This window comes from Serinus canaria, chromosome 1 (genome assembly GCF_022539315.1).
Source record: "Serinus canaria isolate serCan28SL12 chromosome 1, serCan2020, whole genome shotgun sequence".
In the NCBI taxonomy this organism is placed as follows: Eukaryota; Metazoa; Chordata; class Aves; order Passeriformes; family Fringillidae; genus Serinus; species Serinus canaria.
This window is the reverse complement of record NC_066313.1, coordinates 88,424,523-88,446,320: the sequence shown is the minus strand read 5'-3', so window position 1 is coordinate 88,446,320 and position 21,798 is coordinate 88,424,523. Positions and strand designations below refer to the sequence as shown.

At 43.3% G+C, this 21,798-nt stretch overlaps 1 protein-coding gene across 1 annotated transcript in view; it reads right to left on the bottom strand.

The window, feature by feature from the left end:
* The window catches only part of GAS6 (growth arrest specific 6), a 39,850-nt gene extending 29,515 nt beyond the window's left edge, over window positions 1-10,335 (bottom strand). The window contains exons 1-2 of the mRNA XM_030234835.2: window positions 10,252-10,335; window positions 9,722-9,888 (exon numbers count right to left, since the gene is read on the bottom strand). Coding sequence (XP_030090695.1) covers window positions 9,722-9,888; window positions 10,252-10,321 — 237 coding nt within the window. The 5' untranslated portion in view covers window positions 10,322-10,335. The remainder of the gene's footprint in view (window positions 1-9,721; window positions 9,889-10,251) is intronic.
* Between the last annotated feature and the right edge of the window lie 11,463 nt (window positions 10,336-21,798).

The following is a 21,798-nucleotide window of genomic DNA, read 5'->3' as shown; positions in this document are numbered from 1 at the left end:
AGCATGGAGGTAAGAATTCACAGCTGTGGAGTGGAAGGGGTAGAAACACCTATGTCAGCCCCCTGCCAAAGGAAACCTACATTGGGATGGGGTCACCATCTATTTTCAACTCCATGGCCAAAGTCCACTGTGGTAAAATCCAGAAGTTACTGTAATTATGCAGGGCATGCATTAGTCCTGCTGCGTTTTCAGAGAAGATGGAAAAACACCAAATCAGAGCAGGCGTCAACATGAGTCACTGTATAAAAATAGCCCTTCTGAAAACATAACAATGACCCTGTCAACACCAGGAAAATGTTCTCACTGTTGCTTTACTTTAAAGTAATTGGTAACACTGGAGACCTCAGGAAAAAGGGCCTGCTTACTGCTTCTGTTTATTTTGCTTGAGTACCAGGTCAGGTAAGGCTGTAAGGCACGCAGTCTTACAAAAATCATGTTTGAGCTCAGGAGGTCACAAATAAAAGATGTAGTTTATAGGAAGGCTGCTCATGTTTTTGGACATCTGGCTCTTGGTGCATCTGGCTCTTGGTGCATCATTTTGGACAAGGAGGATGGACCAAAAGGCCTCCAGAGGTGCCTGCCAACCTCAACCAGTCCGTGATTCTGTGACTGCAGTGCCACTAACACTGGAGCATTTCACTGACTTGGGTTAGCAACAGTGATTTCTAAAAAGCACTTTCTTAGTTACCTAGTTACATCTAAGAGAGTAGCAACAACTCCCACATTATGCCCTTTCCTCATTTCCATATAATGACTCTCCCTTTTCCTCTTTTCTTCAGGACTGAATGTTTGCCTTGGACATGGCCAGACCTCATTTATAAATGTTCTTCATGTTTCCACACTATGGGCTTGTGTTATCCTTGAAGAAACCACTGCTTCCAACCATAAGTGGCTGTAACTCAGTGTTTGCTAGTTTTCAACTGTTACAACTTAGAATGCAAATCTTAGTAATGCTCAAGAACTCTCCTCCTTTTTTTAAAATTCAGCCCCAGACTTTAGGTGCACAGAAAATCTCACACTGAACAATATGGGCCTTCCTCTTCTATCAGGGCATGAAGCAGCTCTGCAATGCAGAATTTCAAATATGTATAATCACTAGTTTCAGAATTTATGCTCAAATGAATGCCATGCTGCCTGCACTAGCTTTCCTTCTCATCGTGAGGGACCCACCACTCAGCCAGGGTAATAGGCTTCCTATTGTGTTTTGTGGCAATCTGTATACTCCATATGAAGAGCAAAGAGAATTTCTCTCCACAATTTGGCAAGCAAGGCATTGGAGAAGCAAGTAGGTCACATTACAGTCCTAAAAGCAGCCTCCAAGTCTCACTCCTACCACCCAAGTTACAGCTGCTGAGGGTGGCTTTTAGATTGTTTTGTTCATTTGTCAAGTATCCACTTCACACTGTCCAGCTATTCAGGTGCCCAGAGTCTGGGACTGCCCCTTCCAGCAAGTTGCTGAAGTTTCCAAAACAGAAGCATCCAAGACTATACTCTCCAGCATGACATCTTCCATGGACACTTGGTACCTCTGCAGAATCCTCGAGTCTGAAACAAAACCCATCTATTGTCATAACTTCCTTTGCTCTGTTCTGGACAGCAAGGCTGTTTCCCAATCGCTTACTGAGGTGCCACTTCAGCAAAAACTGTTTCTCTGCAATGAGGAAAACCCACCAATGATTGGAATGCATAATTAAAGGGGAGAAAAAAATTGCTGAAAGGAAACAAAAGACAAAAAAAAAAATGTTCATGTATATCACAGATAGTTCACATTTTGTGAAGGTGCAAGGGGCACGGAGACATGATTTCTATAAGTGGCCTGAGGCAGGGTTTGACTAGAGACAGTAAACAGTGTGAAATGGATATAACTGGTGCCAAACACTTCAACAAAAATAATTTGTAGTGTGATTCCAATTGGTTGCATGTGATTTTAAATTATTCTGACAGAAATCTGATCACAAATGCCTTGAGGTTTCCTCCACTGCTTCAGAACTGAAAAGCTACTTTCCCTCCAGCTGCAATAATGTGCAAGATCTCAATTTGATGACAAATGTCATCTCACTCAATGTTGCTTGTTTGAATCTTTACTTTTGCAAGAGTTACAGTATTTGTATGTGGTAAACTAACACTTGCTCAGACAGTTTAGTCAAAGTAAGGAAAACAGTGTCTGACACAACATGTAACATAAGTAAAAGGCTGTCTCTCCAGCACCATCTATATTTACTCTGAAATTATTTTAGCCATATTTAAAACAGAACATGTCATATGTCCTATCAAACATGATTTAAATATCTATGATCTCTCGTGGGCTTTGTGGCATTTCATACACTTTAGTTTTTCCCCTCCTTATAATGTAATCACACTGTTTCTTTGGATCTTGCTTAATCTGCAGAGGTTGCAACTCACACTAGCAGCACTCGATCATATTAAGGCATTTAAGGACTCAGACTCAGAGGGCACAGGCAAGTAAGGAATAGGGAAGTGACATCTTAGATGATACCAGGCCCTTGTGACAGAATCTGATCTCATACTTCCCTGTTCATTATTTTCATAATTAAGTAACTTTTGCTTTTCTGTTCATGTCCTAAATATTTTCCGGAATTGAACTACAACTCCTTGTTCCAGGAATCAGCCAATATGGTTGCTTTCCAGGAACATGTGATTCTGTGCAGTGCAAGCATGACCAGTTCTCCTTTTATCTCTTCATTTATGTACCCTTCTGTCCTGGCAGGTGTGCAGAGTGAAGACAACACCAACACTTGTTCCCCTCTCTGGGTATCCTCCTTACTTCCCAACTTTGCTCTTCTTCTAGTTCCCACTACTGATGCTCAAAGGAACAGGGACCCTATAGAACAGCAGTCATAACAAAACTGTGATTAAAGCAAAGATACAGAAGGAAGACCTGCTGAAAAACTTCAAACAGATTCTCCAAGGCTTGGTTGTTCATTCATTGCTTTGACAGGCTGAGCTGTGACAACCATTTCTGTTTCTCTTCCAGCACCTTCCTAATTCAGGCTGTCCTTTCCACCATGCCAGTCCCCACTGGACTGGGGAACCAATCCAGCTGCAAAATTACCATTTTTCTCTGCAGACTACTTTTCTTTAGGTTAAGTTACTTTAATTGGTCCTTGCAGTCCCCCAAACTGCTGTGCAAGAAGGGTGAAAAGAACAGGCAAAGGAGTTGCTTATCTCTACTAGAGAGGCTGAAGCCCCAGTGTGAAACCAAACCTTGAAAAGCAATGTGAGGGGAGAAGTAAACCTTGTTGCTCTGCTCCTTCTCACTTTCTTCTAAATCTGGTCTTGCTTCCATCCTTGTTCTTCATACTTGGAAGTGGAAAATGACTGCTTGTAATTCATTAAGCTCACTCAGAGTATGGAACACACACGAATCACAGCTGCCAATTTATACACATTCAATGTTTCTCTTACCTGATTCTTAAGCAGCTGCACTAAAAAAATTATATTAATTCCCAGTAGGCTGCTCATTTTCTTTTTAATTTAGTAAAAACAAAATTTAATGAGTTAATGGCCACAAAACTGTTTTCTTAATTTTAATTGACTTTTTTTCCTTCTCACGTACTTATTACTACCTATTGTACTGCTCTAGAAAACTGACATCCTAACTTCATCTGTGTTTTCCATTATCATCCACCTTGAAACCAGTATAAACCTCCCCCCCCTTCAATTTGTCATTCTTAGCACCTTTTCCCACCCTATCTTCAAACAGCCCCTCAGCATAATATTAGTTTCTTTTGTCTTCTCTTGCTCCTTCCCTCCTGCTGCACAGGACATTTAGCATGCACTAGGTCTGTGATGTGGTGTGTCAGTATTTCCAGGTCTATTCTGAATTTTTGGGCTGCTCTCCCGGGAGTGGAAACTGATACAGATCAGGCAGGTATGAGTCCAGTAGAGTTGATGGAGTTGTGTCTGCTTCCACCAATGGCAAACTTCACTCACCCTTCTCAAAACCTTTTGATGAAGCAGCATTTAGCCAATAAATGCCTGACCTGCCTCCTAAGGCAGGTAGGAGTATTTTTGTCACCCTCCTGCTACTGAACACCGCCACTGCCAACAAATACTGTGTCTGTACTGCAAGGTAGATGGGTGCATCCTGATTCACAGTCCCAATCCTTTTGCCTTGCAGATCAGTTAGACCCACTGGATTTTGGTACAAAGCTCCCTTATCTTTTATACCAAACTACAGGGAGAAGGAAAGAAAGGGAAGGGAGTGCACCTGGTGGACATACAGACCTCATCCCAGCAGGCTGGGATGCCACCATGGCATATACTGGGCACTCAGATTTTTACTTCCTTTTTCTCTCCTTCAACCCATTCCTGGACAAAAGTCTAAGTATCCCTGTATTTTCTTTCTCAAAAGCTATTAAGCAGGTATCACTGTGCCTGGGAATCCATTCTTACATGTACTGAGTCCAAGCAGGTTAAAACATCAGCACAGAGTTTTCCAATAACTCTTTCTCTCTCTCTGCACCAACAAGAAGAGATAAAGAAATTTATACAGCTGTAAATCTAGCCCTTTCTCCATGCTCTGCCAAGATGTCAAAACAAATCAGTATATTGAGAAGAACTGTCACAGCAAATAAAACCAGATTTTTGCCTGGTTATTAAAGGAATATTCTATACAGGGATGATGACATCTGTATCTAAAGATGATATCAGTATTTTCCATGTCTAGCCTACACAACATTCACTAAATTACTCAAAGAAATCTTACACTGCTTTACTCTCACAGTAACTCCTCTCCTCCCTCCACATGCCTTCATACTTTACTGATTAATATTTACAAGCGGGTGTCTACCTTGTTATTCTTAGAAATAACATCTAAACATTGCCTGACAAGCGTGCCTCCTAAAAGATCAGAATGAAGTTTGGATGACCCTAGTCCATGGATGAAGCTCATCTGTGTGACCAAGACCATGTCATGTTATGGAACACATAAAAAATAAAACCAGTGAGCCATCAACATGCTGAAAACCAACCAAACTGACCCTTACCACACCCAATAAATTGCTTCATCTGCATTTCAGCTTCTCAATACACCCAGCCTAGCAGAAAGAACGCTGACCTTGCTGGATGTTTTGTTAGGATCAGTAATTTTCAAGACAAGACTGCTAAAAGCCCCCAGAAACTTGGGCTGGTGTCACTGTTGCCCTTGCCTTGAGTGGGAAAGTGGAGTAGATTCCTCTTCAGCTCCAAGTTATGCTGTGATTCTCTGCCAGTGTTTTGTGTATCTGACAAGCCCTAGGCTTAAAAAACATTTTGGATGCAAGTCCCTCAAAATCCAGAATTTCACGTGTCTGCCTATGAATCAGATGTCCATTCTGCACGCACATGGAAACCAGCTGGCTTTCCACAGTGCTCCACCGAGGGCCAAATCCATAAACAGTAAACACAGGTGGCCAGGCTGACCTACATCAGCGTTTCTGGTGTGCCCAGCACTGCTCAATGCATTCAGCACAGCGATTTCTGTGGTGAGCTGCAGGAAGAGCAGTAGTTCTTCAGCAGTAACAACAGCAAGCAAGATGTGCAGGGACAGATGCTGTACTCTGCTACCAAAGGGGAAGAGGCTGCATTCAAACATCTTCCCTATGCTGAGCCTTTCAAAACAGAGAAACTCCTTGCACAAGGACACTTTTTTCTTCAGTGAAATAAATGTTTCTAAGAAGATCAGGATCTACACTCCCTTCTGCCCTTTGTTTTACATGCTTGGATGATCAGATTTTTAGAACGGTCAACCAAATTCCAGAGCAGTTTATCAGCCACTTAACAAGCTGTAATACCTTGACTGCATACCAAGGTCAAATATTTCTGCAGTGCTGCTTTTATAAGGCCTTGTCAGCATCTTAAATAAGATAACATTCTTATCTCTGTATCCAAGATATTTTGCAACTTCAACCCATCTATCACACCTAGCATGAATTTTGAATAGATTACATTCAGAAACAGCCTGCATACCTCCCATCAAGATGTTTTCCATCCTTCTTTTTTTTTTTTTTTAACCTCTATATTATCTTTTAATTTTTCTGTTTGGCACCTCTAGCATAATGAAATTACAAAATGAAATTACAAAACAGGAACCATCCCAGAATTCTGCAGCAATGTTTAAGGATGCTATAATCAGCTTCATGAAAAAGGTAGGCTGAAAGACTCATTAATCCAGGCTACTTGCTTTTACCATGTATAGTCATACAAGTGGCACAGACTAAGTTTTGTTCTGCCTCTTAAAAAAAAACCAAACAATCTAAAAATGTTTCAATTGATCTTCCTTCCTCTAGTCTGAGCGAGGTGATATTTATATTTTCCGTAACATAAAAGACAAAAGCTGCACTGCCCTGCACATGAATGGCTCTTGGGCCCTGGCTAATACACTATTCTTAGCAGCTGATGTAAGTAATCTCACATGTGGCAAAATCCACATTCAGGTTTCAGGGAATGGGCATCTTCTGCTGACTGCCTGCAGATCTTGTTATGGAAAGCTGATCACTGAAACAATGGAAGGCCCAGAAGAAGGGTGCTCTGGTTTAGGTATGTGACATGGCTTTGCATTTACTGCTGTCCAGGAAATCGGTATCTTTTCACAAAATTCTTGGCTGGATGTTACAATTGGCAGCATAAAGATATGGGAAGCATGGGGAGCATCACATGAGCTGTTACAACCTTGCTTCATCTTACCTCAACTTCTGGAACTGTTTTATTGAATCAGTTAATGAAATTTCCTATCACATCTTTAGGTCATAGGTCTTAAAATTAGGCCTTCAAATTCTCCTCACACAACCACAGCATAGTCAAGAATGGCAAGGTTGGTAAGGAAGACTCATACTCATTCATTAGCATCTAATGGAAGGGAAAAGGGAAGAGGGACAACACTTTTGGTCTGACATCACAAGCCTTTCTTGAGGCTGAACTGAGAAGCATCAAGATTGATCAAGTAATCTGAAACTAACTTTCAGTTGTCAAGGCTGCAAGACCATTGCTCCTGTGGGAGAGTAAACAGACAAACGCCCACATAGATGCTCATCTGGTGACTTAAAGCATAAAACCTGGGAGATGCAACAGGACAGACTGCACTGCTGTGTTTGTCATGGCTTGCTTCCACAGCCTCACAGAGCTCAGCACAGGGCAAAAAGTACTGTAGCTGCTGCTTTCTGCTACAACCTAAATAGTTAACCCATGGGACCAGGTTCAGCAGGCACATGCAGAAATTTCATCCTTCCTAAACTACAGGGAATCTTCTTCTGTCAACAGCAGTCTCTTAATTTCCCTGGTCAATAGAAGCTCACTCTACCAGCATGGATCAGCTGCAGCCTGGCAATATGCTGAAGCATGACTGCAGTTACTGTAATTCTTCAAAAAGCTTGGTGTTGTTTACAACAGGTTTTGGCTTTCCTAAGTCAGGTCTGTCTCAAGTAGCTTCCTTCTTCTGTCAGTCACTAAGACTGGATGTACAACACAGCCTCAGTGAAATGACAGCACAAAAACTCCCTACTGTTTAAAATACGCTTCCATTGTGAATTAATACTCTGTCCATGAAATCCATGGTTATTGCTGAAAGAGCAATCACCTATGCACTACAAAACAGTGAAGTCTTCCAGTGCAGAGCAGCAACAGCCCACATACATAACCTCTGCCACCATGCATTAGAAAGCTGCTACTGAACAGCGCTGCTACTTTCACATCACATACTGATTGCAAAAGGGAGAGGAAGGGCCATAAATCTCCCTGATATATTACAGCACACCTGCTTCTCAATCAAATTGAAGCGAATTAATGCAAGAGTAGGACATAACAAGCAACTTCACAGCTCTTGGGAGGTTTGTGTCTCAGAAAAGGTAGGACCTTATATCTCTGCAGATCTAAGTGTCCTGGTGTAGAAGGACATGTTAGGGGGCACAGACACTAGAAGCCCATCTAGCCACTCTTCAGGTTTTCAGAACAGAGTGAGACCTAGCAGCAATAGCAAAGGAAATGCACCAAAAAATCAAAATCACTTGCAATCAAAATCACTTTCTGCAATTGAAAGCCAGCATTGTCCTACAAAACACACTGAAAGTACGACAGTAGCCTAAAGAATTTATATGTGAAAAGATTTTAAACCAAAATGATTTCACTATTGTCATTTCAGTAGGAGAACTGTGTATTCTTTACAATTTACAAAATCAGTACCAAATACTGTTAAAAACTCCTGACATATTTGTACACTATCCTACCATTAAACTAATCTATCAATACATTGCCTTTGGTTACCTTCTTGGCCAGCAGCCAGTTAGTAAAAGTAGCGACCTTAGACTACCTTTGTTCAAAAAGGCTGCAAAATCACACTCATCGTAGTTTTCCCTGTACTCACTATGCTATGTGATAAATATTTATACTGAGTTTAAAGTTATATTACTCAACACAAATAGGGTAGCTGTGCCAGCCACTCTCACCCCATTACAGTTATCCACATTCTGAAGGAGCTCAGCTTTTGCAGAGCAGAAGCAAACACTGCTACCTGCAGATGTGACTACATGTACACATAAAAGGTGCAACATTAAACACCACCTGGGCAAGTGTTCCATATTAATCTTGAAAATAAAGACTGTCAAAACCACATCACTTTGCTTTTGCTGTGCTCACTACTGTCTTGTGACAGCAAGCTACTGCACTGTGCGCTGTCTATCCAGTGCTGAGGCTGCCAATGAAGCACACGTGTCAAGACTTGTCTTACTGAAGCATAAAACATCTCCTCTGCTAAATCCCTCCCCTGCCTGTGGTTTGTGCCTCTGTGTACACACACACGTGCTCACTCTCTCTCTCTCTCTCTCCCTGCCTCTGTCCTATCTTCTCCCTAGAGCATCATACCATTAACAGGAACATGCTGTGCAGAACTGAGCTTCAGTTTGAACACCAAGAAAATCCACTTCTCACTGCTAAATCAATGCCAGATAGTCCTCGCAATGAGAACAGCCTACCCAAAACAGTGTTGAGAGGAAGTGTAAAGTGGCTGGAGGAGTAAGCCAAGCTTAGTAAGCATCTGTATGCTGCTCAGAATGAGAAGATTGAAGTGAAAGTCAGCCTTGATAAGACTGGAAAAGACAGCTCCATGTATGGTGTGCAGTCTGTAACTGTGTGAATCCACAGTGTTAGAAGTGCAGCAGCACCACGTTCCCATATATGTGCCCTCCTGCTGTTGTAGTGACAGGTCCTGAACCTACTGATTCCAAGATGCTGACCAAGCTGAATTGCCCCCCATGGATTTAAGAGTGGTTAGAATATTCATCTGAGAAGGCCCAGTTGTGACATATGCTGCAACACTAAGGGGATTTTAAATACAGCTGGGATGGGAAGCTGGAGGGAAGAGCAGGGTATCCAGACAGAGAAGCAGTCTGCATCATTATGTTGCACTGGTCTTGCTTCTTGGATTTGGACCATGGGTAAACAGGACACTTCTATGCTCCAGTGGCAGTCCTGCCAGCCGGTGCCAGGCTGGGCTGCTCACTCAGACCACACTCATAAACACGCTCCTGACTGGAGAGCCCTGGCACTGCCCTTGTGCAGGCTGAGCACAGCGTGTCTTCCAGTCATTCACCTAATGGCCCGGGGTCCTCCTCCTCCAGATGCCTTTCCCAGCTGTGCCGGTAGCTGGCATCCAGCCGCGGACAGAGGGTGGGCGGGAGCGCAGAGCCGGACAACCCCCCAAATCTCCGCGACGGCTCCGTGTCCTTACCGTCTCTGGGTCATTCTCAAACACCTCCCGGGCCTCCTCCTTGCTGCAGTGCTCCTCCACGCACTCCCTCTCCAGGTGTCCTTGCTTGGTCTCCTCGAAGATCTGGTAGGCTCGCCGCTGCCTCTGCCGCAGGAACTGGGCGGCTTCCGGGGCGCGCAGCAGCACGGCTGGGAGGCCAGGAGCAGGACGACGAGGAGGAGAGGAGCAGGAGCAAGGGCAGGCAGCGGTGAACGGCTGAGCCCGCCTGATCGCCCCGGATCCCCCGACCCCCACCCCGCACACCAGACCGCCTCTCCGGGGGGCACCGAGCGCTCTCCCTGCTCGGGGCGCCGCCCGTGGGTGGCCGCGGCCTCAGCGCGGCCCCTCGCCCGCATCCCCTGACCCCGCCGCCGCCCTCACCGCGGCCGCGAAGCCGCGCATCCCCCCGCACCCCACCCCGCCCCGGCAGCACAGCCCGCACCGCACACACGCAGGGCGGCGGGGGATGCTCGGCGGCGTGTGCGGAGGGACGGACCCCCCGCGGTACTCACTGTGCGAGGAGTCCGCCGCCAGCAGGACGAGCAGCAGGGCGACCCCGAGGGGCGCCGCGGGATGCGGCATCACGATGCGGCGGCGGCCGGGGCCGGGACCGGGGCGGGCGCTGGCGGAGCGGCGGGAGCGGAGGGAGCGGCAGCGGCGCGGGCGGCAAGCGCGCTGCTACTGCGGGAGCGCGGCGGCGGAGCCCGGCGGGGGAGCCGCGGAGCCGCTCGCCCGCCCTGCCCAATCCTCACAAGGCACCGCCGAGCCGCTGCTCAGGGACACACCTCGCGGCGGAGCGGCCGCCCGGCCCGGCCCCGCGTACCTGCCCGGCCGCCCGGGAGCGGCCGTGCCGAGCGGCGGGGGCGGTCGCGGGCAGTCGGGCCGATGGGCGGCCGGTAGGACGCGGGGAGCGGGCGGGGAGACTGCGCCCTCACCTCCAAGCACATCTCTTTAATAGCTCCGGGGCTCATCACTAGGAAGGGAGAAGCTGGCACCAAACCCAACCCAGTCCTGCCGTAAATTAGAAACTTGGGCTCTCCCCACATACCAGCACAGGTTTTCGTCAGAAACGCATTCTCAGTTTGTTCTAGTATTTTAGGATGATTTCCCCCTGAAAGAGATTAATGCCTTTGTTACCAACATGTTGCAAGCCACGCTTTACTGCCCTTTGTCCATCCGAAGTTCCACCGGACACTTCCACCGTGGGAAACCCTGTTAGCTGTAACCCAGAGCTCAGAGGTGCTCTTAGGCTATCTAGTGCCACTGCTTTAAAGCCATGCTTTTTATCTGTACTGCTCTGTCAAAGGCTAAATGTGACAGATAGCTCCAGTAACACCATGCCTATCCATTCTTCGAGAAAGCTTCAGAGGCATAATTTGTTTCAGAAAAAGAACTTGTCTGGTTTTATTTTGTTATTTAGGTATATCTAATACAGACTTTGCATCTCCACAATAATTACTGCAAATATAGCATGACAAATGTAAACAGAGTATTTGTATCACATAGTTGAAGTAAAATAGGTGAAAACAGAAGAGCCAGCCTCATTCAAAGCAAATGTCCCTAGGCTGGTATCTTCTGTCTGACAATGGCCAATAGTAGAGGTACAGATAAGAGGTATAAAAACATATAAACCACCATTAAGTGGCCTTTTCTTTCTCTTTTCAGGTTCTGAAGTGCAGAGGAAAAGCTCTCAGGTGAAATCCACTGCAACCCTAGCAGCCACAAATGTACCACTTCTCTATGAATTTGTCAAATAGCTTTTTGATCTGTTGGTACACCTGGCCTCCAGGAGTGATGGGAAGGTCTTAAATTTGCACAAAGGCTAGACAGGAACTTTTTCTCACTGGTTTTAAATCCAGTGCTTAATAATTTTACAGGGTATTGAATTTTTGTAATCCAAGAAATAGTGAAGGATCATGCCCTATTTGTTTCCACCATACCAGTTTATAGACCTCTCTCATATGATTTCAGAACCATCCTTTTTCCTGATCTGTAGAGCTTTGGTATTTTACTTGTTTCCAAACCCCTTAGAGCTAGCATTGCTCAAAGGAGCAGTCCTTCCAGTCCCTGTTGCTTTTCCCTGTCCTTTGGCCACATCCATTTCTAGTGCTAGCATGCTGCAAACTCTATCAGAGTAATCCAACAAAAATGGTTAATTTTGTTTCAGATCAGTCCCCCACTGGGCTGCTGAACAGCTGCACAAACACCAAAAGGGAGAGGCTTTCAGGGGTGACAGTGAGTAGCTGCAGGCAAAGGAGCTTGGGCTTAATTTCATCACCAGAGCTGGCCAAAATGGTTTACAAAGCTACAGCTGTAAGGCAGAGGTTTCCTAGGACTGGCTGCCACTTTCCTCCCTCTGTCGTGTATCCCCCTGCCCATGCCCACAGATGTGGCTGTGCCATTTCAGCTCAGTCACCTGGCAGGAAACTCTTCTTTATTTTAGTGTGTGTGTGTGTGTGTGTTTTACCAGGTTACTGTGCTGAACCAGCTCAGTGTCAGCATGAAGAGGTGTGGAGTGGGATTACAGCAGTAAATCCATAGTCTGCTCTGGGATTGCAGCCTGAGCCCCTCAAACAGAAGCCATTCCCCACCTCTTCATCCTGCCCTGCATGTTTTCTATTTATACTTCCTTTCAGACAATGTGGACAAAACTACATGCAGTATTCAAGATACAATATTATAGCAACAGTGTCCTGCTTCTTTCTTACTTCTGTTTTTTTCTTATTATATTCAAACATTGCATGAGTCACATCTTGACCTGTTCTCTCCCCAGAGCCATGAATGAGAGGTCTGAGATCTCTTTCCTGAGTGGAAAGGCCTTTCCTGAGTGCAGATTTACCAGTGAATACAGAAGGTGAGGGCTGTCTTTCATGGGTGTGTCACTTCGTGTATCTGTATATTAAATTTTGCTTGTCATTTATTACCCTGTCACATGAAGAGTGTTATCAAGTGATACAGCCAAGCCAACTGAACAGCTTCTTGCTACCAAAACAGGTTGTCCCACTCTGCCTTCCCTCTAAGCTTCCACCTTATCCCCAGATGTACAATCTTTGTACAATTTTGTCACTGGTGTGACCTCTCAGCAAGTAAATTCAACACACTAAGCCAAGATAAAAGTTGGGGGTTTTTGCCAGAAGTCTCCTGGTATTCTTGATTACCAGTTTAAGATTTGTCTGTTCAGATGTATTTTGTATTATCTGCCAACTGACCTCATGGCATTAAGCTTCTCCATAAATTTTCTGAAGATGTTGAACAGCAGAAATTTTTGTGGGTTCTGGAAACTGCATTATATTGTGTAATCTAATGATGAGTTTTCTTTCTTTCACATTTTTTTATCCTTTTCTGTTTATCCCATATGATCACACTTTGAGACCATATGGTAAAAGACCAGCTCAAAAAATTTTTACAATCCAAGTATCTAATACCATCAGAACCATCCTTTTCTAAATAAATATCATTCCTTTAATCTCAAATGGATTTGCAAAATGAGACATCCTTCTTGGTATGCAATGCTGATTCTTCTCCAACACATCATTCAGTTCACCAGTTCTATTCTTTCTTACGTTTTCCAGTAAGTTACTTGGCACAGACATCAAACACTGATTTGGTGAGCTCAGAAGTCTCTTCAATAGTTGTATTTTCCACCTTCCATTCTTCTGGCATGGTAGCATTTAAGGCAGATTTAAACAATGAGTTGAATAAAGTAGCAGTTTAATTTTCTTCAGAATTCATGAGGTTTTTTTGTTATCTGGTCTCAGCTGTCCCAGTAATGTCTTAGGGAACATGAAAAACTGCATAGAAAAATAATGCTGAAAATATTAAAACAATGTTACATGAACTGCTTGTACTCTCAGCATGTCCCATTTTAGACTCTCTTTTAATTTTAAAGTAATCTAGACACAGATGTTTCCAAATATAAATTTGAACCTGTAGGATAGTTTCCATTGGTTTTTAGACACTAACCAAAAATATGCACCAAATCGAACAAGTTTTGAGAGAAGTGACTAAAAATAAAACTAGGAGGTGTTTGTTAAGGATCAAAAATCTAAAAGTGGTTCATTGGTTCACAGACCTTGAGACACTTACTCCGAATTCCAACTGATGTCCTTTGCTTTCTCTTCTTTAATTAATCCCAAAAGAAGCCAGTGTAGTGTGTAGACAAGCTGCAGAGGTGTAGCAGAAGGTTTAACTCAGCAAAGTTAATTTAGATTCCTGCCACTAATTTGTAGTCACCAAACTGCAGAATGAAACTAAAATGTCCTGAGAAGAGTATACAGGCCTCACAACTTTGGAGTTGAAGAAGCAGGGCAATGGAGCAGGTGAAGAGTCTGGAGCACCAGTCTTATGAGGAGTGGCTGAGGAGGCAGGGGGTGTTTAACCTGGAGCAAAGGAGGCTCAGGGGGCACCTACAACCACAACTACCTGAAAGGAGGTCGTAGTGAGGTGCAGGTCAGTCTCTTCTCCCAGCTAACAAAACACAGGACAGGAAGAAATGGCCTCAAGTTGTGCCAGGGGAAATTTAGACTGGATATTGGGAAAAGTTTCTTCACGGTAAGAACAGTCGGGCTTTGGCACAGGCTGCTCAGGGAAATAGCAGAATCATCATCTCTGGAAGTGTTCAAAAAATGTGGGGGTGTGGCACTTGGGGACATGATTCAGTGGTGGACCTGGAAGTGTTGGGATACTTAGAGTTTTTTTCCCAACCTAAATAATTCTATGATTCTATATATTCATTGTGGACAAGAGGAAGGGATTTCCAAGCCTGTCCGTCCTTCCTTCCTTCCTTCCTTCCTTCCTTCCTTCCTTCCTTCCTTCCTTCCGTCCTTCCTTCCTTCCTTCCTTCGCTTCCTTCGGCTTCCTTCCTTCCTTCTGCACATTCCTTCCTTCCTTCCTTCCTTCCTTCCTTCCTTCCTTCCTTCCTTCCTTCCTTCCTTCCTTCCTTCCTTCCTTCCTTCCTTCCTTCCTTCCTTCCTTCCTTCCTTCCTTCCTTCCTTCCTTCCTTCCTTCCTTCCTTCCTTCCTTCCTTCCTTCCTTCCTTCCTTCCTTCCTTCTTTCCATCAGTCTTCTAACCAGGGACACTGTGAGGTGCATATTCTTGACTTCTGAAGGACCCTCTCTTCTGTGTAAAGTATTTTTCTCACCTCAAGGGAAAATTGGTTAGATATGTCCTATGAGTTGTCTCACACTGCCAAGGTATCTCAGATTTTAGAGCAAGCAACTATTTCCCATGCTCATTCCACATTCATTTCCTGTTATTTTTATTTTGAAAGTGTTCCTAAGGTGTCATTCCTATTTTTGCTTGTATTTTATGAGTAGAAGGATATGAGATTACATCAGAATATTTAAGAAATTAAATTATTATGGAAGGCAGCATACTTAATCAGAAAATCCCTCTGAGAGTAAGAGAGCTGATTCCATGCTCCTGGACCTGAGTGCAGTACAGGCTGGCCACATGCCAAATATACTCAGCACATTAAGATATGGGACTTGCTGCTTAGTTGTCAATTATAATTCACAGACTGATGCCAGGAAATAAACTGCAAGTTTCAAGGGCAAGGAAGTTCTGAACTGTCATCTTGTTCTCTCTGTGCCTGTCTTGGTTTCAGGTGAATGAGATTTCCTTTCATTAGAGGCTAAAATGGTGACTGAAATTGTCTTTAGGCACTAGCAAAACCAAATTGCTTACCTGGACAGTGGCACTCGTTCTGCAGCATGCAAGACAGCGAGCAAACTCCTGGGCAGAACAAGCCACTGCCATCCTCAGGTGAGCTCCCAGACTGAATGGCACCAACCAACAGCACAGACCTCCTGCCAGAGCCTACAGGACATCGTGGCTCCTGGTGTATTCTATGCCTCTGCAGGACACCAGAGGGTTGAGGAGGGGTGCAGGACCAGAGAGTCTGTTTTGTGTGCAATCTGAGTCACCACTAAGCACCTGGAGGCAGGGAGCCCAATGAGGCTGTTGATTTATGGTGACAAAATGTTTTGGAGAAGATCTTCTATAACTGACTCTGCTTTTTACTTCTTACTCCCTTTTTAAAACAATAGCTTTGCTTTTCTCCATTTTGAAACAACCTCTGTACCTCTGGGATGCAAGCATTAGATTGTGGACTTAACTGCATTGTGGAGGAACACCAGTTCATGACCCTAGCAGGTAACTTATATCAAAAAACTAGAATCCCAAATATCCTACTGTCTTCACACACACACACACACACACACACACACACACACACACACACACACATACACACACACACACACACAGAGACAGAGGAATCTTGTTTGTATGAAAAAATCACATAAAAATTCCTTACTGAAACAGTGTCATTTTGAAGACCTGAGGATTTGTAATTTTGTTTCACTCAAAGAAAAAAAGCTCCTGTGGCAGTGTGTGCAGCTTGACCAGGTGGGCCTCAGTTAATTAGACAAAGTATGGGTTACCACACGAAAAATTTAAGATTTCTTTTTGTCATCAGCAGGAATTGAACCCAGACTTCAAGACAGGAACCTCTCATGGTACCAATGCAATCCCTGTTGCTTGGGAAACCCATTTGGTAGATCCATCTGGACCTTCTAATGTGCCATGGCTGCAGATGAGCTGGGGCTTTTTGCACAGCCTGCACTTTCCTTTTTAAAAACAGAGTTTTGGACACATCAGCTTCATTTAATGCCTGGCTGTAAGTGAGTCAAAAGAAATTAAAATTGTGAAGTATTTGTGATGATGAGAAATGAAAGTGGGAAGGTAACAAAAATGGGATGCAAGCCTTCTAAGAACGTTTCCAGGCACTCAGTGTAATGCTGGATAGTCATGCAGCTCCACTGAAAGATGTTGCTGATGCGCATGTGAAATCTTATTCCAAGGCACACACTGATGTAGAATGAAAGTGGTGATGAAAAAGAATGTCAGAAGGATGAGAAACTGCAACTAAAAGCAATTAGAAGCCATGCTTGGATTCAGGCTATTTTCAGATTCAGGGATAAATACAAAAAACCACTTTCTCCTCTTCCAAATATAAGTCCTTCATGGAGCCACACAAACAAGTGCCTTTGTTTAGATCAGGCCAATAATTTTGTGTGAGAATGTGAAATTTCATCCAGAGGTCTTTGATAATGTCAATGGCATGAAATTCCTCTTCTCTGGTGTGTTCAAGTTTAACATTTTCTAATTTAAAAAATCACAGAAAATGTGTCCTTATACTGAACAATTCTTTTGAGTGATTAGCATATATCAAATCAAGAAAAAAAGGGTTAACTTTCAAAATAAGCTTAATTCTAGTGATGATGAAATGGATGAAAAGAATAAGTAGATGTAGATTAGAGAGAGAATCAAAGACTTGTGTAAAGAGTGGAGCTGAATGCATGGAGAGAGATGTAGAAAAAAAGTTGTTCATCTTTCACACATGTTATTTACTTAAAAAGAAATTTCATAAAAGACTCTCCAATTAATGTCTCTCTTCAATAAGGGATCCATACATTATTTTCTGGCAGTGATACACTATGCTGGAGGGAGAAGGAGAAAAGCTTCTTTTCTTCAGGTGCTAGTCATGCCCTTGTCTGTATGCTGAACGGAATGACCAGAGGAACAGCCTTTGCAAGGGACCAATTTCTCTGCAGGGCCATCAGCTTTCCTGCTGGATGCTCTGCAGCTGAGACAACTGAACCTTGCTTTGGAACATTGCACCAACACAGACACTTACGTTTCTTCTTCTCTTTTCTCTGATGTCCTTGGCCCTGAGGAGGTGTGCTGAGCTAAAACAAGGGGCACCCTGATGATGGATAAATTATCACAACCTGCGTGATGGTCGGGAAAATGTTGAGAGAAAATGCAGTGTCAGCAGATAGAGCCCAGTTCTGACTTATACTGAGGACAAGAGTTCAACAAGCCTGAATCCCAAACCAGATTGTGAGTAGGAATGAACTTTGAGTGATGTAAGGGATGTCATAAACATTGCTGGTGGACAGGATTGGTGTTTCATTAGGCCATTGGTATATGAATATATCATGAGGTCATCATAGCTTCTATTCCTATGTGTTTCACAAGTGCTTGAGTCCTAGGGGATTTTTAGTTGCTTGAATAAAGCCTAAAATAAATATAAATAAATTCAAGGATGACGTGAGGAGGAGAAGAATATTGCAGCAAAACAATAAGAACAAAAATGAGCCCATACAATACATTCTACAAAACCTCACCAGGAATAATATAAACACCAAGATGACAAGTGGAGTTGCTGAGACATTACTTGAGTTGAATCTGTCTCTCCAAGGCAGGAGGGAGAGTACTGATAGTCATTGCTGACTGTGAAAAGGGCCTCTTAGCAGAAGACCGTGATGTTTCTTTATTGTTCTCATTAACTCAAAGCAATAAAAACTCCCAGCTGTATAACACAAATAACAGGACAGTGAGAGACAAAAACAGAGTTTTAACAAGATGTAGCTCTTGCCAATGCTTTGAGCTCTTAGAGGGAACTCTGCCCTGAAGCAGCCTCCATGCATCAGTCTAGGCTTGGAAGAAGGGAGAAGAGCTGTCACTGCAGAGCAGCTCTCAAGCCCTGATCCCTGGGGCAAGCTGCTGGTGGTTGGGAAGAGTTGCCTGGTAACAAGGAGCTGCTGCCTTCTCATTTCCAGCTGTTAAACTGCATTGGAAGGAGCTGAATAATACCAGAATAGAAACCTACCTTATAATTTGTGGTTTAATGCAATGAAATAGGAGTAATGTTATGGCATCTCTAAATTGTTTAGGACATAAATCTTTGCAGTAGAGTTCCAGCAGGTCCATGTTGCAAAATGGAAACAGAGCTTTCTGTAATCTTGTATTGATCAGCTTCTTGTTCCAACAAGATTTGTCAGTGGAGTGCTGGTGGTGTAACCTCTGGTGTGTGTAAAGGATGGGGAAAAGGTAATAGCAGAGGGGATTTTAACAGAGCAGCACAAGAAGCAGACATAACCAAGAAACCAAAAATTCACTTTCTGGAAAGTATAAGAAAATATATGTATTAAAATATCAACATTTATATTTCATATTCGAATGGAAAATAATATATCTGATGTGCTGATTTCTCCATCCAAATAGAAATGTGTGTATTTACTTATTGATAATAATAATAATGAATAATAATAATAATAATAATAATAATAGCAAGGGTCTGAATTTAATTCTAAAACAGGAGTTCTGCTTTCCTTTCTGGAAGGGAAATTCTAGTTGTGCAGTTTGAGAGGGACTGAGACTTGAATGAGGCCTGTTGGCATCTCTGTGGGAGACAAATTAAAATGGAAGTGTGGATCAGGCCAGAGCAGAGGGTTATCCCACTGTAAGACTGTCATCACTGAGGGAAGGAGTTTCAACATATATTGTTGGGCAACCTGTACTGACAGCCATGAAGTTTCCATTCAAAAGTTTCAAAAGCTGGAGGAAAGGAGAATGCCTGCAGAAACCCAAAGCAGCATGCGAAAAGGAGGGGTGAGCCATCCTCTGAAGTCCTGGGAACAAAAGGTGACACTGATGTGGGCTTTGGCAGGGAAGATAGTCATGGGCCCTGCTTACATTCTTTCAAAGGGTTGTAAGCAACAGAAAGAAAATATCAGCTTTGGTTTAAATTCAAAAATTCATAGTTTGGTGGGCTGTTTTGGCTGGGGCAGAGTTAATTTTCTCTCTAGCTGCCAGTTTGGGGCTATAGCTAAAGCAGTGTTGATAACTCAGGATGTGTTAGCCATTGCTGGGCAGGGCTTGCACAGCACCAGGGCCTTTTGTGCCTCTCACCCACCCACCAGTGAGGGGCTGGGGGTGCACCAGGAGCTGGGACAGCTGACCCCAAGTGAGCAGAGGGAATATCCCACATCATATGGTGTCATGACCAGTATATAAAGCTGGGGGAAGAAAAAGGAAGGGGGAAATGTTTGGACTAATGGTCCCTATCTTCTCAAGTCACCATTACACGTGGTGGTGCTCAGCCTTTCTGGGTTGACTGGGTACCTGCCTGCCCATGGGAAGTGGTGGATGAATTCCTTGTTCTGCTTTGCTGGCCTGTGTGGCTGCTGCTTTCCCTGTTGAACAGTCTTTGCCTCAACCCATGAGTTTCCAACTATCACCCTTTTGGTTCTCTCCTTCATCCCACTGGGGAACAGGGAGTGAGCAGCTGCATAGGGCTGGAGTTCAACCACGACATTCAGAAACAAGATATTTTAACCAGGAAAATTAGGGAGGGAGAGGGGATATCTAGGTGAAGTATGACTTCCCTTTTCCATTCCAGATTGCTTTGAAAGATATGGCAATGTTACAATACATTGCTAGTGAGAGCTGGTTTTGAGCCTGTGTTGTGCTAATTTTTTCGAATACCAAAACCTTCAAACATTGGTACTTAAAACGGGCAAGAAATATGTCAAGAAAATATGTTTCATTCGTGTGCAATCTGATCTTCAGGTAAATGTACCAACATCCTCTTCTCTTCAAGAAATCTTCTGTGTTTTAGGAAGATATTGAAAAAACAGGAGGCACACAAAAATCTGTACCCCCATCCATAGATGCATACAAATATGCACACATCTGTATATCCATACCCATGCATGTGCTGCCACATCCCAACATCCTACAAACACAAGTCAGTTAAGCTTCCTACAGCAGTTCTCTAAGACAGGAAGGTATTATTCCTGTTTACAGATTAGAAAGCAGAAGTCTCAAGGAAGTTCAAAGGTAAAACCCAGGAAGAGCTGGAATTAACTTTAATTTTTTAAAGTTGAAGGTGGGGGCTTATTATGTCCAAGATTTACAATTTATGATTTATCTTTTCTTTTTGTTGTTTGACTTGATTTCGAAATCTCTATGGCAAAGAGAGAAAAATCATGGAATAGAGTATTGTTCAAATAAAAGGACAAAATTATTGTTTCCTTTTAAGTTGAGAGAGGGAAAATATTCCCTTCATCTTAGCTTGTATCAGAGCGGTAATTTAAAAATGAAGTGCTGAGACTTCAAAAGAAATTTAGGTTTTCATTGATGCCAGCTGGGTCTGCAAGCTCTACCACAGGAAGAGATGAATGAGTGGTTGAGAAACCTGAATGAATTACACTCAGACCACAATAATTAAAGCCCTTCTTGGATATTAAGGGCTGGAACCAGAAAAACAATGGTCCAAAAGACCCAGTCCGTCACTATTGCATTTTGGTGTGGGTAGTCCAGTGCCTAATAAAAACTCAGCACCGTGTTTTTAATAGAATAAAGGGGGCAAAGCAGGTGTAGAAGGGCAGCAACCCCTTTTACAGACTGGTATAAGGGGCAAATAAATCCACCCCCACTGCGGGACACAGGCTGGGGTTTTCTTCATCCTGTGGTGCTGACTCCTTGTCCCTGGGTAGTGCACCCTCACTTCTTATGGACAATGCTGTGAAGCAAAGGAGATGATGGAGGGACCTGTGGTGCATTCCCTCAGGAGGGAATATGGTGTCTCCTACATTAGCCTCCTTAGAAATTTTAATGATTTTTTATACATTATATTTTATACGATACAGAGTGACTGTATATTTTATACAAGACCCATCCTAACACTGGGTACTGGTCTCTGCTGCAGATTCTTCTCTAGATTTACTCAGAAATTACTTCTTTTGACTCTCTCCAGAGGAAACCCAGTCACCAAGCTGCTGCTCTTTGTCTGTAATCACTTTGTCTTCATCTATGGTTTGGCACCAGCTGCACCAGGAAAAGGCACATAATTATAGTTTGCTTCTAAGTTATTTGATCAGAAGTTCAAATTCTAAGTCTCAGAAATTACACATTGGTTATAACTAAGAAAATAAAATCAAATATTCTGTTAAGAAAATGGTGTTAAGCAAAATACTTATAAGTCAAATCTATTGCAAGAAAAACACCTTAATATCTGAAAAAAACCAAAATAAAATGGACAGAAACTTAAGTTGTTATCTGGCTATAAAATTAAGTTGAGCTATTTTCTTACTTGAGCATATCAGTTCTTATTTTTATTGTGTGTATTGTTTATATATTGTGCTCTAGAAATATTTTATTACATAAATGTTTGGCTTAAGGGAGGGAGGAAAGGGTGGGAAAAACC